Genomic DNA, 15,765 nt, shown 5'->3' on the forward strand with positions numbered 1-15,765 from the left:
TATTTACACGATTTCACTCAAAGCGAAACGCTTCTTTGATGATCAAGAAAATATGCATTCACTAAACCGAATGAGTGTGTACTCCTTTTGACTACCGTGGGAAATATGTAAGCGACGTCATTCCGGTGATTGTGACGTCACTGTTTGGCGGGACTGACTGCCGTTTCATTCACCTCTACTAAAAGTGACGTCACTGGAATGTTCGGGATCAAGTCATCAAATTTAGAAATTGAATCAAACGAAAGAAATTAGACATTTATTTACTGACATCGTAATATTTTCCTATTGCAACTATTACAGGAAATTCTTATAATCCGGTATCGAGTTCTGTGCCCGACTAATGTCGATATAAGTGCTGAAAATGCATTGTTTCTTGATATTGTTCCGCTTCTTTTGTTGACTTTAAATTCGTAAGATGAACTTAACCCGCGAAGGGCGTCAGAACGCTTGTTTTCAATGGGAATAAACACCGTAGTGATAAAGACCTTCCAAGTATGGCAAAAGTGAATATCTGCATCAGGGAAATAGGGACACAAAAAGTCGATTTTCTCCAAAAGTAAGTAAGTTACACTACATTAATTTTGCTGGAAACACTAAAAAAATCGTTCTGATTTCAGAACAATTAGAATTATGAAGAAACCTCTTACAGTATAAGATTTTAAAGCCACACTATACGTAACTATCAACAAAATTTCAAGTTAAATTCGACTCCGATATGTGTTAGTATTTGTAGATGTAGTTGAAATTAAGATATATTAAAGAATATTTGTAATGATTTTTTTAATAACTTTAGTACAGCAGTTGCTGAAAGTCGATACATGTAAACAAACTGGTCGCCATAGAAGTTACGATTATTACCGAACGGAAGTCGGAAAGTTCATGACCGTTTTCGGAAGAGTTCGGACAGACGTTACGTAGTAACGGTAGTCACATGACGTTCTCGGCAACGACGTTACAATGTCGGCTAACTTCGGCTTGTTTGACTAAGTGGGACCCACCTAGCGATGTTTAATATTTATTTGATTTTTATCAAAGTATTCCGAATCATAATCGCTCATCTTGACTTCGATTTAGTCCTGTCTCTGCATGATTTACAACAGGATTTTTTTTCAACATTCTCCTAAATCATGAAAAAAATAAGAAAGATGCGGATATTGGGCCTTTAATATGAATTTAAGGCAAAGCCTCAGAAGAGCGCAGCTACATATTAAAAAATGTAAATACAGTTAGGAATATATAATCTAGAATGAGATAAAAAAAAAAAACCTGTTTAAACTTGTAACTTTTAATAAATACTATTCTTCAATATTTGTGTCTAGCAGTCGTCATATTCAGGTCAGAAAGAAATATTCAACTGGATTATTTTTCGTTCTTGTGTCTTTCCAATGCGAAAAACTTGGCAACATGCCCTGTATCAAAAATGCGCGGGAATATGTGGCGTCATCTTTAGCACCAAGCTTCCTGACGTCACGGCTGACGGTGCCGTGCGCTTGACAACACACAGACAGTATATATCATTTTGACCAGTACATTTATTGTGTCGTTCTTATCCTTGTGTAGTTATCTAAAACTACATACAGTAATTTCAAAGTGTGTCCTGGTCATAAGTTTTGTCTACAGAGAAAATTTAAAATCTCGTCGTGTTGATAACGAGAATTAAAACATGGCTGCCTGCATGGTGGCGCGAGACTTTTTCCGCGGGACACGATTTCAAAGTCCAAGGGGTACTGAAATGTATTGGAATCTATATGCTCACACACGTGTTGTGGTTAGTAGAGCTTCGCTCTACGCGGCCTTCGGCCGCGCAGAGAGCTGCGCTCTTATTATTATTATTATATATAATGTTATTATTATCCTTTTTCTTTCTCCCATACACCAAACTACCTGGGCTGGGGTAAAGTTATTTTTATTTTTTCTCCAATTATATCACTATTACTATCAGGTTGTATTATATACTTCTTGGTGGTTTTGTGGATTTGTATGTACCTTTCTTTTCATTGGTTGAGATAACCTAATAAATGTATCCGCCCAGTTGGTTTGGTATTTTATTGCTTATTACTATACATTGGGTGAAGTGATGATCAAAGTGAAAATTTATGAATTAAATTGTATTTTGGTCGAACGCAACCTTTACTAGCTGCCCCTAAGACGGTTAGAGTTATCTGCCCTTGGCACCGGTTTCTATCTAACATGGCTGGCTAGCAAGTTCTCGGCGAGGACTTTTTTCCCTCCCTCCCGTCCCTAGAAATCATAGATCTAAGACTCTAGGTTTAATGAAGTTCACAATTGACAGCATTTGGCAAGGTATTTTCATTGTTATACCGATATGCAATATATATATAATATATATATATATTATTGACAATATTCTTGTAGTATTACTTAGAATATTTGTCCATGCAAATGTAAACAATACACACAAGCTGTTGAGTGTGGGGTAAAGTTATTTTTATTTTTTCTCCAATTATATCACTATTACTATCAGGTTGTATTATATACTTCTTGGTGGTTTTGTGGATTTGTATGTACCTTTCTTTTCATTGGTTGAGATAACCTAATAAATGTATCCGCCCAGTTGGTTTGGTATTTTGTTGCTTATTACTATACATTGGGTGAAGTGATGATCAAAATACTTTTTAGCAAATCACTAGATACGATATTCGCAGGTCACAAGCCCGGTCCCACTGAAAAGCGGATTAATAACGGATGAATTTCGTTTACAAATTTCGGCCGTTCGTTGTCATCCACAACAAAATTGGCCAAAATAATAAATTTCTCAGTATGAATTACGGATATGTTAATAACGAAGAGCAAATTTAAGACGAACAAAGACGGATATTCCACGAATGAAAACGAATACAATAACGGATCCTCTCCCGTAAGGGACATCGGTAAAATTATCTGACATTGCGGATATGTAACAAACAATTACGAATATATAACGCATATTGCGATTGTGACGGAAACATTACGGATCTATTAATAATGCATTTCGCACATGTAGCGGAAAGAACGATTGTGTTCGGCATCTGAATTGCGGCATTTGTTCGGCATCTGAATGGCGATGACAAAAGAAGCGCGCTTGAGCCTTTCGGTATACGACTGTAACAAAGAAGAGTAGGTTGCATCTCCCTTCATACTTCCTCCAGATACAAACAAGGTCCAATCTGTTTCAAATTCAAATCAAAGCAGACAATTTTTTCTGCTTTCAGACTGTCTTTGAAACAATTGCATAGCTTGAACAAGTTGATTATTATTTTGTCTGATACCATTCACAAAACACTTTAAGATATACGGCGTATTAAATAAGCATGTATTGAGTATGTATTGCTTATGAATAGCGCATCTAATGCGAATGATTTTCGCAATCAAAATTTTGTGCAGTTCAACGGAAAAACATTCCTCTGTGGATAATTGCGCATGTACTCACAATGGGATTAAAAAAAAAAAATAAAAAAAACGTCATCCGTCGAATGTTGTTCAGTCAGCAAACCTTCTATTAAATGTTGTTATTTGTAGGGTCAGCCATATCCGCTATGTAGAACGACAACACGACACAAAATGGGGCATATTATTTCTCTAAAATTGGGCCTTGTCGTTTTGTCACATTGACGGGTTATTTTGTCGAGTTGCATTATTGGCAGAATTTACCCACCATAGTAGTAAGTGCAAGAAATTATGGAAGTGATACAGAGAACAAACGATTTCTCGTCAAATGAATTTGTAACTATTTAATGCGAAACACATGTAACTTTTGTTGTATTAATTTATTATTCAATATCAAATTTCCGCTATGCGGAAAAAATACCTATGATTAATAACAACTTTTGCGACATCGGTATGTTTGATGGCAGCGTAAACTTTCTCACTGCCAACAGTTTATTATCAAACGAGCTGAGCTAATAGATATATTATGTCTGCTTTCCATAGAGGTAGGACATGTCATTTGGAATGCACGATATGTATTTCTTCAATCGTTTTAATTGACGCAAATACCGTCTTTTTAAGACTCTTGACGCCGACGTCGTGATGAGACAAAATATTGACATTATAGATCAATGACGTCATAATGGTACTTTGAAATCCCTGCAGAAATCGTGGCAATACATTAAATATGGACATTTCCCAAAATCTCATCTCATTTTTGTTTGAAAGAAGGTAAAGTTACATAGATTATTTAAAAGTCATCCAACAAAACAAAGGATCAGATATAAAGACTGATATGTTAAAAGAACATTTCAAGGGGTGTTCTACAAATGAAGTAGCTGTACATTGTGCATTTATCTACTTCAAGTAAATGGCCATGTGTTTTCTTTGTCAAGTTATAAATGTACAACGTCTTCAAACAGGTAGACCCAAACAGGCCATCTTAAAACTTATAATCTTGCAAATTGTATAACATATCATACAATGCAAGTTAGGATTCACTAAGCCTCTCTCAAATTATATGCATACTGTCGACAACACGACAAGACGACAAGTCGACAACACGACAAGTCGACATTTCAAACACGTTAATTAGCGCGTACAGAATCTCGTGTTATCGCGGTAAAATGTCGACTTGTCGAGTTGTCGTGTTGTCGACTTGTCGACTTGTCGCCTTCCTGTTACATATGCGCAAACAATGGATAACACTCGCCATATTGGATTGCTAATGAAAATAATTGTGTGCATGTGTTTGTAGCTAGATGAAGATATTTGACAGCAAATTTTTACCGAGGGTTGTCAAAGTATTTTTTCTCTGAACTATGAATTTCAATAATTTGATTATTATATGATAATCGTGTAATAATGGTCTTTAAAATCAAGCGGCTGATCTCAACAGGGTAGCAGATCTACATATATATGTAGATATTTGAAAAATCTTATAATGTTGCCACGCCTAGGAATCAAAGTTCAATATACGTCATTCGGATAATACATAAATGTACCTATATCATAGATGATGTATGGCGGCTGGGAACATTTTGTTTTATTAATTACCCGATTTACTAAGTTCATGGTAATTAAGATATAGAGCATCAATGCGTGAAATGATACAGTTTTGTCATTTTAATTTTACATTTAATATTAATTTTAGCACTTTTATTTTTTACTCTAAAATACTGAAAAATAACAAATATTCATATGAGGGAAAAAGTAAGCACACGGACCTATTTTTTTTCTGCATGATTTAGAAAGAACAACCCTTTTCCTATTGATATGCAAAATATTGACAAAAGTTTAATACCAGAACTTTTTCTGTATAGGGTTAAATTTGGCAAAAATGGCTGAAAATGGTGCATTTTGTAGCTCAAAATTAAGGGATAGGGGTGACATATGTTGTTATTCTGAGAAAAAATATTACTCTTATTAATCATAAAGGGTATATTTTTAAAGAAGACTACTGGAAAATGAATTCTACAAAAATCCATACATATTGAACATCTCATTAGGAAATTATGGCTTTAATCCCTCGCGTATGTGGTCAAAACGGCAAAATTCACATAAAATCCAATATTTTGTCAACTTGGTACCTTTAAGTTACAATAGCTCAAAAACGAGCACACGGACATATGTTTTTTCTTCATTTTCTTTTATGGTATGAACTCCTCTTTCCAAAAATCTATATGAGAAAAAAAGTATAATACAAGAAAATTTTGACTACCTGCAGTAATCACTTTATAATTTCTTATTACTTTATAAAAATGTTGAATGAAATTGCAGACCACATCTTGACTTCATAGCCTGACCGCATATGTACTGTCAAAATCAGATTCAGTTCTTATTCGTACTTGTAAATGTAATTTTCAAAAGCTTGATGGTGAATAAAATATCCAAAAGCTCTTGATTTGTGAGTATGAAACTTACGGCACATTTATTAAAGAGACAACTCACTCAGGCAAATTCTTTTACATAACCAATAAGCAAACTATAGCATAAATGTATTGTTCTACATTTCTTATGAAACATATAACGTAAAACATTGACAAATTCCACAACATTGTTAAGTATTTTAATTAATATCGTTGAAATATCAAATCGTTGATCAATACGATTAAGCAGGTACAATATTAACTCTGTACCCATACCCGAGCCAAAGTCACGCACGTTAAACAAATGAACTACATAACCACTGAGAAGGTGATAAAATGATTTTTAGGCAAGACAATTCACCTAATAAGGTAAACACACTACTGTCAGAGCGATTTGAGCAGTTCTAGCCAAAAGTTGCATTACTTTACGAGCAAGGGACAGGGTTCGGCATACAAGAAGTTCGACCACAGTGTGTAATGGCGGACAGCGAGCAAGTTTGAATATTTCACACACGTGTCACCACCATAGGCGTTTCAGGCATATCACAGTAAAACTGACTGATGTAATTTCCATTAGAAGTTGTTTTATCTGATATATATACAAATTTTAATGTTCTCTTAGAATGAATTGTCCCTTTAAGCTTTAAAGACCAACTACCTTTCCGAAACGAAGAATTCAATTAGCGTTTGCTTCTTGATTATTTTCATTTTCATTATATGAATTAACAAAATAGTAGCACATCTAAACTTAAAACAAAATCTTTTTTTCTTATATTGATGATCCAATGTAGGCACAGGATTAATTGTCTACATGTAAATGGCGATCCAATAATTTGGACCCCCCAGATTGTCATGCATAGACCATTTTAGACGTTTTATGAGTTTAAATACAAAAATCGGTAAAATCGTTATCTACATGGTGATATATATATTGAGAAGGATGGATAGATCCCGAGATAAACAAAAATAAGTCCACCTACATGTAGTTTTAGCGGTTAAAATCATAGTTCTAGTAAGTCTTCACTTAAACCGGTTACTACCGTTGGTAAGAGCAATAATTTTCTTTTCAAAATCCTACACAACTATACAAAGTGCTGTCACTAAGACGAAAGCAGCCGAAAAATTATGCATTATTATAAGCCGGCTTTGATTTTCATCATATAAATGTTTGCACATTATATAAAGAAGGTTGCACATCATATAAAGAAGTGTATACAGAATTTAAAGAAATTGGTACCGAATATAAAATTTAATTTTAGCTACATAATATAAAGAAAATGGCATCGAATATCTCGATATAACGATGGAGCATAATGGTAAATGTATCGAATATAACACAGGAATTACCGAATATAAAGATAAAAGCACTGCAGATATACATGCATAAGGATGTATAAACATGTATGTTGTTATCCCGCCATGGTAGAATAAATAATAACCCAGACCGTAGCCCGAGGTCATTATTTTAAATTATACCAGGGCGGTATAACACCATATGAACCGAAACTGAGGTTCTTATTTTTTATTCTAGATATTATTTTCTTTGGCAAGTATCAAACCATTCTCTAATGTGCATGTTACTTACAAGAAAAAGCATTGACCATATGACACCATCCTGAAAAAACTCAATGTTTGCGTAATGTAATTTGAGTTTGACTTTGCACTCGGACCATATTAACACAGGTCAATTACACTTGAATGTATCATAATTAGCCAAGCCTCTCTTAACCACAAATTGATCGCTTTGAGAAAGATTATTAGATAATTATGATATTCATTTCGTTAAATGAACACATGTTTTGTGTATTAGAAATTTCTAGACCCAGAAATACTAATTGTGTACTTTTCTTTTGCAAGAGTTCCATTGTATCAAATGTCCCCTGGAAGTATCTATGCTCCAGCATTTGTATACTAATGTATGAATTACTGTAGTCAAGTTACGCAATCAAACTTTCCAGGGTTAAATCTTACTGTATTACAATAAACAAATTTTATAAAAAAAAAAAAAAAAAAAAAATTACATTATGTACGTTGTGATGCATGCTGATGATCAAAATACATGAACTAATTACCAGAAAGATGGAGCACAACACCGTATCTGTTCTATAACGCTTTGGATTAAATGAAAGTTTTAATGATTTTTTCTAATCGTTTTACATCAAATTCTTTATTAGATCTTAAATTAAGGTCCTGTTACAGTAATTAGTAATAATAGATAATATTTCGTCTTATCATCTGTATTCTCTTTAGTTCTTCAAATTGAATAATAAGTTTTAACCGATTAATAAACACAAAATAATTTTGTAAAGGAGATTTTACAATATTAAGTTGATATAAATGTATATTTGTTCTCTCTGTTACTGTTCATTGTACAAACATTTTTGTTTTGTGTTCTGACAACATCCTTTGTTTTGTTAATATTCAATTAAATTATAATTTCCGTTAAGTATAATACATTTCAAAAGAGTTAACAAGGGGGGGATATAATCTTAAAACAATTTTGTACATCGAATATCTTACAAACACACCAAGTGTTCACTAGCACTGACTTCAGTTTTCTATATTCAAAGATAGTGGCTATTTCATATGATTTGCGCATGTGTAACAGAAAGGCGACAAGTCGACAACACGACAACTCGACAACACGACAAGTCGACATTTTACCGCGACAACACGAGATTCTGTATGCGCTAATTAGCGTGTTTGAAATGTCGTGTTGTCGACTTGTCGTCTTGTCGTGTTGTCGACTTGTCGCGGTTCGAAAACGCGACAAGTCGACATTTTAACTGTTAAATCTCGGGTTGTCGCAATTTGAGACCGCGACAATTCGAGAAGGTGACAACACGAGATGGCCGTAATCAGCCACCATACTGAAGTGTTAAAGCAGCAGGTTGATTATCAACAAAGGTAAGGAACCATCATGATGAAGGACATTGTAGATTTAACTGTACAACATTATACTATATTTGTACCATCAGTTACTTAGTTGTATGTGTAGTTCTCTTCCACACATTTCTTTCCAAGAGTGGAATATTTCATATATGTGCTATACATAACTTTTTCTGGTCCCTATAGTTTAAGGACATTGGTACGGATTGATATAGCTATGTTTTATATTATCCCTGGTGAAAATGAAGATGGTATATTGACGGCGGGAAAAGTAGACTATACCAGATGGCACTAGAAGTAATCTAAACGAAAACAAATATTATTAGTAAAAAAACTCTAGTTATGCATTGAGTGTCATATTTTAGACATGCATCGGTATGAAATGTACATTGGATGGTCTAGCATATCCAATGCTGCGGGTTAGCATTGTTTTTCATATTTTTGACAAGCATTGGGAGATATGATGATTTTTCCAACACTGACATTAAAATGCGTAGAAAATGCATAGTTAGTAGTTAGGGGTTAAGCAATGCATTTTAAGACATATTTTCGTGCTATTTGTTTATAACATTACTAGAGTTTTGACAAATATGTTTATATTTGACATATAGTCAAGAAGTTTCATATAAAATTCTTTCTAGCATATCATGTAGTCTAGAATCTAAACCAATCTTCGACAATATTAAAAGCTTATGTACAGGAAAATACACTGAAAAGACTACTACTCACTTTGTTTTGAAAAAGGGTCATTTTAAACCTTTTGAAAAAGTAGAATTGGCTTTGTTGCTCATCTGACAAGCTGGTATATGTAGTCTCAGCCTCATATCCGAAAGCTTGAAAGCGTTTCCATTGGTCAAATAGGATAGATGTTGGGGCCTTGGTAGACCGTTCCTGTCCTATCCCAGTCTGCCACAGATGAGTTTTGACATCACTCTTGTTAGATGTGAAGGAGAAGGCATACCCAGAGTACGTCGTCCCGAAATCTATCGCCACAACCAACACTGTCTGCTTCGCGGACATCTGGAAACAACAATAATTACATCACCATTGTATTCAAAGAAGAAACAATATTGTAACATTTACAAATACCGTACTATGAAATTATCATAGTAGCGGGGGAGTATATGGCATTACAATAACAGTATGACAACGTTTGAAAATTTAAAGTGTCGCGTCCTACACAACAGCTGGAAATGGACACTCATCAGAGTATGTATTTTACGAAAACCTATCGCCTCCTGAAATTGTCCTTTTGGATATCAACATGTTACCACCGGCAGCTTCATTTGAAGATTGGATGAAAAATACACTTTCAGGTAAAGAGCAACTAACGTAATTGAACAACATATTAATATGAATCAATTTTAACCATCAAAGATCTACGAATAAATCTGTTTACGATAGACTACCAGACAATGAGGTATGAGATGAGTTTGATGCTGTGGTAAAGGACAGATAATTGGTATGTTCTCTTTTGTAGGAAATAAGTTTGAATATATTAAATGTCTGGTGGGTTTCTTTATTATATATAAAAGATATCGGTTATAGCTTGGTTATGTCTATACACGAGATTGTAATACTGTATCTCTCCAACCTCATTATTATTAAATCTGTCGACATCTATAAGGGAAATCATGATGAACTGGGACTTGTAATAACCATATTTAATTAATCTAGAGATGTCACTATCCGGAAATGATAAGTTCACCACTTAACTAAGTTGCAACGATGGAATATAGAACGATAAACTGTAATCTGAGAAACACATGTTAATTTGTTGTGATATTTTATAGCGAAAAAGGAAAACATATCGAAACCGACAGAGGGTGGATTTTGAAAAATGGTAGTTCGATTCTGGGTATTGGAAATACCTACTTTCACTTTTCATATCATATATGATATATACGTATGTAACATGAGACAATGGGAATGACACTTGCTTCGGTGTATTATTGATCACTGCAAAGTACATTGTACATTGATGACTTATTAAATTATCTTGTATATTACTGGTGTCCAATCATTTTGTTATTTAACAATGAAATATGTTTCAATTCAAAAATCCTGAATATGTCAATAATAGAGGTATATTAGCATTTTCGAAGTTACAAAATTAATCTATTTTCTCTGTGAATACACACTAATTAAAAACACTAAACAACCATAAAATAAAACGTTTAAGGAGTATACAGTACTTACATCTGTTGACGGTACCCAGCAACGGTCACTTTGAGGAATTCCTGCAATTCTTTGTAACATACCCTCTTTCTGTTTTAGTTTTGCAATATGCAAATTGCATGCAGTGCACTTTAGGAAAGAAATACTTTCGGTTTCACTTCCATGGCCGTAAAACTACTGTAAAACCTCGTAGGAGACTATCAGTTAATATTGGCGTTATTTTAACTGTTGGAACTGTTTTTGTGTGTTGACACAAACTGTGAAAGAAAAAAAAAAGAACTACTTGTACTTTGAATTGTCCCCGGATTGTCTCACAATTCCAGCAATGATCAAACTATAGGTTAACAAGAGAGTTACCGAGCCCCAGACTCCTCGGTTTACATACGCATACAATGTATCATAATTATGCAAAGTGAAAACAGATAGATCTGAAATAGATTTAGACTTGATTTGCTTCTTTTTCATCCATATGGTTCATTTGTCGCAAAATTTGATTCAGAACGGGATAGCGTTGATGAGTTAAAGTAAAATCTTCGAGACAAGTTGAATACAGTGACCATAAACAACGGTGTTTTTTTTACATCCAATAAAGCAGAGAAATAAAAAAGGGATAAAACTAAGACACGATGAAGAAGGCAGACACATGGTTTTATTTGTAACGGTATGTCTGTGTCACGTCACAATACTAATCATACACATGTGACATACACAAAAATGCATGTGCAAATTATATTAGATAAGTGAATGTTAAATAATTATTAACATAGCTCTCCCGAATGGAGACTCTGTATCTTAGTATACTACATATATTAAGTTACTAGACCCCAATAAATTAAAAAGTAAAATGAGGAAGCCAAAGTTCAAACTGAAACCGACAGAAAGAGGATAAACACAAAATACATTTTATACGATCAGAAGGAGGGATAATTTCAATTTCATCCACCACATGATATATGGAGAAAGTCTACGGTTCACTGCATGACTTGTATTAGTTGTGAATAACTAATAAAAGCCAAAAACAATTAAAATGTGGCTTCTTGTTAACGTTTCACATCTCTGTAATATAATTATAAATATTCGCCTGATGTGGAATTATGTTTCGTATTCAAACAATCGCGACATTTAACACATATTGCTATTACTGTACACAAACTAAATATAGATTATCCAGCTATGTAATGCGACTTCTATCACACATATACAGTATTTATATATGAGGACATGCTTCACAGGTAATTCTGTTTTGTTTTAAGTCACGGTAGAGATCACACTGCGACACTGATGGATCCCAAACATTTCTATCATATGCATAACACCGGCTAATTATAACAGGGAGGAGTCGACGTAGGGTCCTATTGACATATAAACATCCCCGTTTTATTTCTCCGTCTGTATATAGCTGTAGTAAAGGAAGTGAAGGCAAGTCGAGTGGTCTGACATGCTATCAGGTCAGGTTGGTATAGAGTATAACACTTAGGATCTCGCTAGATTTACTTGACTTCTAACCTAATTATACAAAGACGAGGAATCCGTACAAAGGTATCCGCGTTTTGTGTTCTAAACCGTGTTATTAGTAAACATTACAATGACTGTCACACACGTTAGTTGTTTTGTTGTAGGTTATGTGTAAGGTTGTGGTAAAAGTCTACGCCTAACGGCCTCTTTGGCACATTGCATCAGGCACGTGTGTAGCAGAGTTCACACACATTCTGCACAGACGGCTGGTCCAACTTGTACCAAGGTATGTATCACATTTCAAAATGTCTGGTATTTAAGTTTTAGTTTCTCAATAAGAATAGATTGTTTGTATTAATTTTATAAACATATTTTGTATAATACAAGGTATTCAATGGTAAGTATGACAGAATGTTAAAGATGATTAGATGTCATTAAAAGGAACTCCTATGCAGATAATTGGGTAATATAAAGTTTATATGGGATAATTTGAATAATATGAAGGCTATTCTACATGCGTCGTACCACTAACATGACTATCATAGTTTAGTTTAAGAAGTATCATTAAGCTGTCGAGATCAGAACATCTAACGAACATTTACATTTATGAGTCATCCCATCATTGAGATTTAAATTCAGGAATACACAATGAGGAAATCAACCCTCAATATCCTTATGTACTTCGTTCGTTGCATTTAGATCTTAGCTAAGAGAACAATCATAAAGGAGATCAGCACTTCATCTTTAATATAGTTATGTTCGTTGATGCATTTTAATCTAAATACATAGAATGACCTATAAATATATATATATACTGACAACTTATTGGTTAGCATCTTGGTTAATAACAGATTGATTGATTGATCTCTGCCTTTATATATGAGATGTCAATATACATTTAGGTAAATTGCATGCAACTGATGATTTTTTTCTCTTTTTAAAATAAAATAAAATGTTATTCTGACATCACTATCTCTAGTGGATACACGAAACCAGCGAGATACTGTATATAAATATGTCAAACAATATAATCATTATTCATGTATGATAGTTTATGTATCATACTAGTATTCCATTCGTTCTACACTCATTTCCTTTTTACGGAAAATTGATTGAATCCCAATTGAAAGATAACGACTGGACATAAAAATGGTTTTGTTTTATAGATGATAGTTCATGAATACAAAATACAAATACATTAATTCCGATTTTATTCGAATAACTATCAAGGATTATCATTACATTGATCATGGATTTAGTCGAGCTTGATAATGAAATGATATCGCTTTGCTTTCATCACATGGCATTGGCAGGCAACGCCTATAATCTACTGACATGACAAAGTGTACCTAATCAAGGCAACGATTCCACTATAGATAGCAGGTAAGTACTGTTGTGAAATTAGAGCTGGGGTGAGCGAAGGTCACTTCTCAATGCTCCAGCTTTTACATATGTTTCTGATGAAATGTTACAGACTTCGATTTATTGCTTTTTATATCTACAATGACAAACTGCGAATTGTACAATAGCTAGATGACATAATTAATCACCAAATCAAATGCATAGTAATTACAATACATTGCAGATTTGAAGTCGATTGATGTCGATCAATGGTGGATAATAATAGATAGATTGATAGCTGAATCTTGAAAAATTCCATTCATTATGGATGACCTATGATTGGGATACTCTGTCAATCTTGCTACAGCAATGGTATTGCAAGGTACAAGACTATTTCCTAATGAGATAATGATATCAATAATTAACTTATCAGCGTTATCTACTAAGAAGATATTTTGTTGTCCTCAAAATTGTATGTGTTTTCAATTTTGTATCAATGATGGCAGTGAATTGACATCTATAGTCGTCTTAGTTGAGGACAATGTTGTTTTGAAATTATTAGCCAGTTCTCTTGATATCCTTGCATTCGCCACGAAGACATAACAGACAAAAACTGAAAATACAAAACATGCATTCCAAATTAATAGAGCTTTCTTCGGTTGATTATAAACCTGGTCGGTGTCTCGGTAGAACATTATTCCATATTTCAGTGTCCCCTCAAGTGTAGTAGTCGACTTCCGGGTATCATATAAAGGAGTTGTGATCTAAGGACATACCTTTCCATCAGTGAGAGGGTCGCCAAATGTTACGGAAATACAAACGATCTTAAGTGCTTAATAGGCTGATTTCATATGAGATAATGATGCAAACATAATTTGCAAATTTAGTTTAATTTATGCTTTGAGACCAGTTTATCAAAATCGCTCGGAAAACGAACCCATTAGATAATTACAAGACCCTACAATTTGAATGATTTCAAGGTCAAGAGGTTCTGAAAAGCTTCAGCGGAGACCGCTTCTTTGTTTCTATAATGACTATGGAATGGCTTTCTACCCGACAGTCAGTGGATAACATTTTAGGTCATACACGGTATAGCACCAGAGACATTCCTATACTATTACACGTACTCTGACCCATAGTATATGTTCATCTGTACATTTAATATCATTGTCAAGTATATTTGAGGGCTAGTTCAAAAGATTTCAAATTTTAAACTCCCGTGAGTAAATTGCTTCAAGATCCATAAGTTACAAATAAAAAGTGAAAATACATTTGATTTTCTGTGAATGTTAAAAGAATAAACAATATGATTTTATGATACATTCGCACGCTAATAGCCTAACAATCCATGTCGTAATGAATTTATCTATCAATTCGTTAAAAACGATTTGCAATGCTTCATACGAATGAAAATATCTTTATCTGATATCCACCGACTGTCGTCAGTAAATCGAATGTCTTTACTTGGTACCATGGAAACAGTATAAAGTATTGTGTTTCGGGTTACTTTCTGTTATGAACTTTAATCTATACGCTGTGTATGTTGAGACGGGAAGAAAGCCAGCACACATTTTAAAGTGGTTACCTATGACAACCAGCAATAAATCTAATTAGATACCATTATGGAAAACAATGCGTTATCCTATTGTATCATATGACATTCCTCTAACGTCTTGTTCCATACATTGACCTTAAATGACTTGAATAGCAGCTATTGTTGTTCTTTAACATTGGGTGACGGTATTTATTCTATTTTTAGTTATATACAATCTGTCATCACTATGTATACACTGTCATCCTGCCTCTCCCATGTCCATACACACATGTATGTACCATCAGTATCGTCATCATGTCCATACACACATGTATGTACCATCAGTATCGTCATCATGTCCATACACACATGTATGTACCATCAGTATCGTCATCATGTCCATACACACATGTATGTACCATCAGTATCGTCATCATGTCCATACACACATGTATGTACCATCAGTATCATAATCATGTCCATACACACATGTATGTACCATCAGTATCGTCATCATGTTCATCACACACATGTATGTACCATCAGTATCGTCATCATGTCCATACACACATG

General features: G+C 34.0%; 1 protein-coding gene and 1 pseudogene across 2 annotated transcripts in view; one reads left to right on the top strand and one right to left on the bottom strand.

Moving 5' to 3' along the window:
• LOC138304938 (heat shock 70 kDa protein 12A-like) overlaps positions 1 to 11,142 on the bottom strand; it is a 28,046-nt gene extending 16,904 nt beyond the window's left edge. The window contains exons 1-2 of one of the 2 annotated variants that reach the window (XM_069245365.1): positions 10,884 to 11,142; positions 9,414 to 9,704 (exon numbers count right to left, since the gene is read on the bottom strand). In XM_069245365.1, the coding sequence (XP_069101466.1) occupies positions 9,414 to 9,704; positions 10,884 to 10,943 (351 nt within the window). In that variant the 5' untranslated portion in view covers positions 10,944 to 11,142. The remainder of the gene's footprint in view (positions 1 to 9,413; positions 9,705 to 10,883) is intronic. The other variant, XM_069245356.1, reaches the window with a different exon arrangement.
• Positions 11,143 to 12,340: 1,198 nt separating this feature from the next.
• Positions 12,341 to 15,765, top strand: part of LOC138304991 (transient receptor potential cation channel subfamily V member 5-like) — a 45,384-nt pseudogene continuing 41,959 nt past the window's right edge.

Source organism: Argopecten irradians, chromosome 1 (genome assembly GCF_041381155.1).
Source record: "Argopecten irradians isolate NY chromosome 1, Ai_NY, whole genome shotgun sequence".
In the NCBI taxonomy this organism is placed as follows: Eukaryota; Metazoa; Mollusca; class Bivalvia; order Pectinida; family Pectinidae; genus Argopecten; species Argopecten irradians.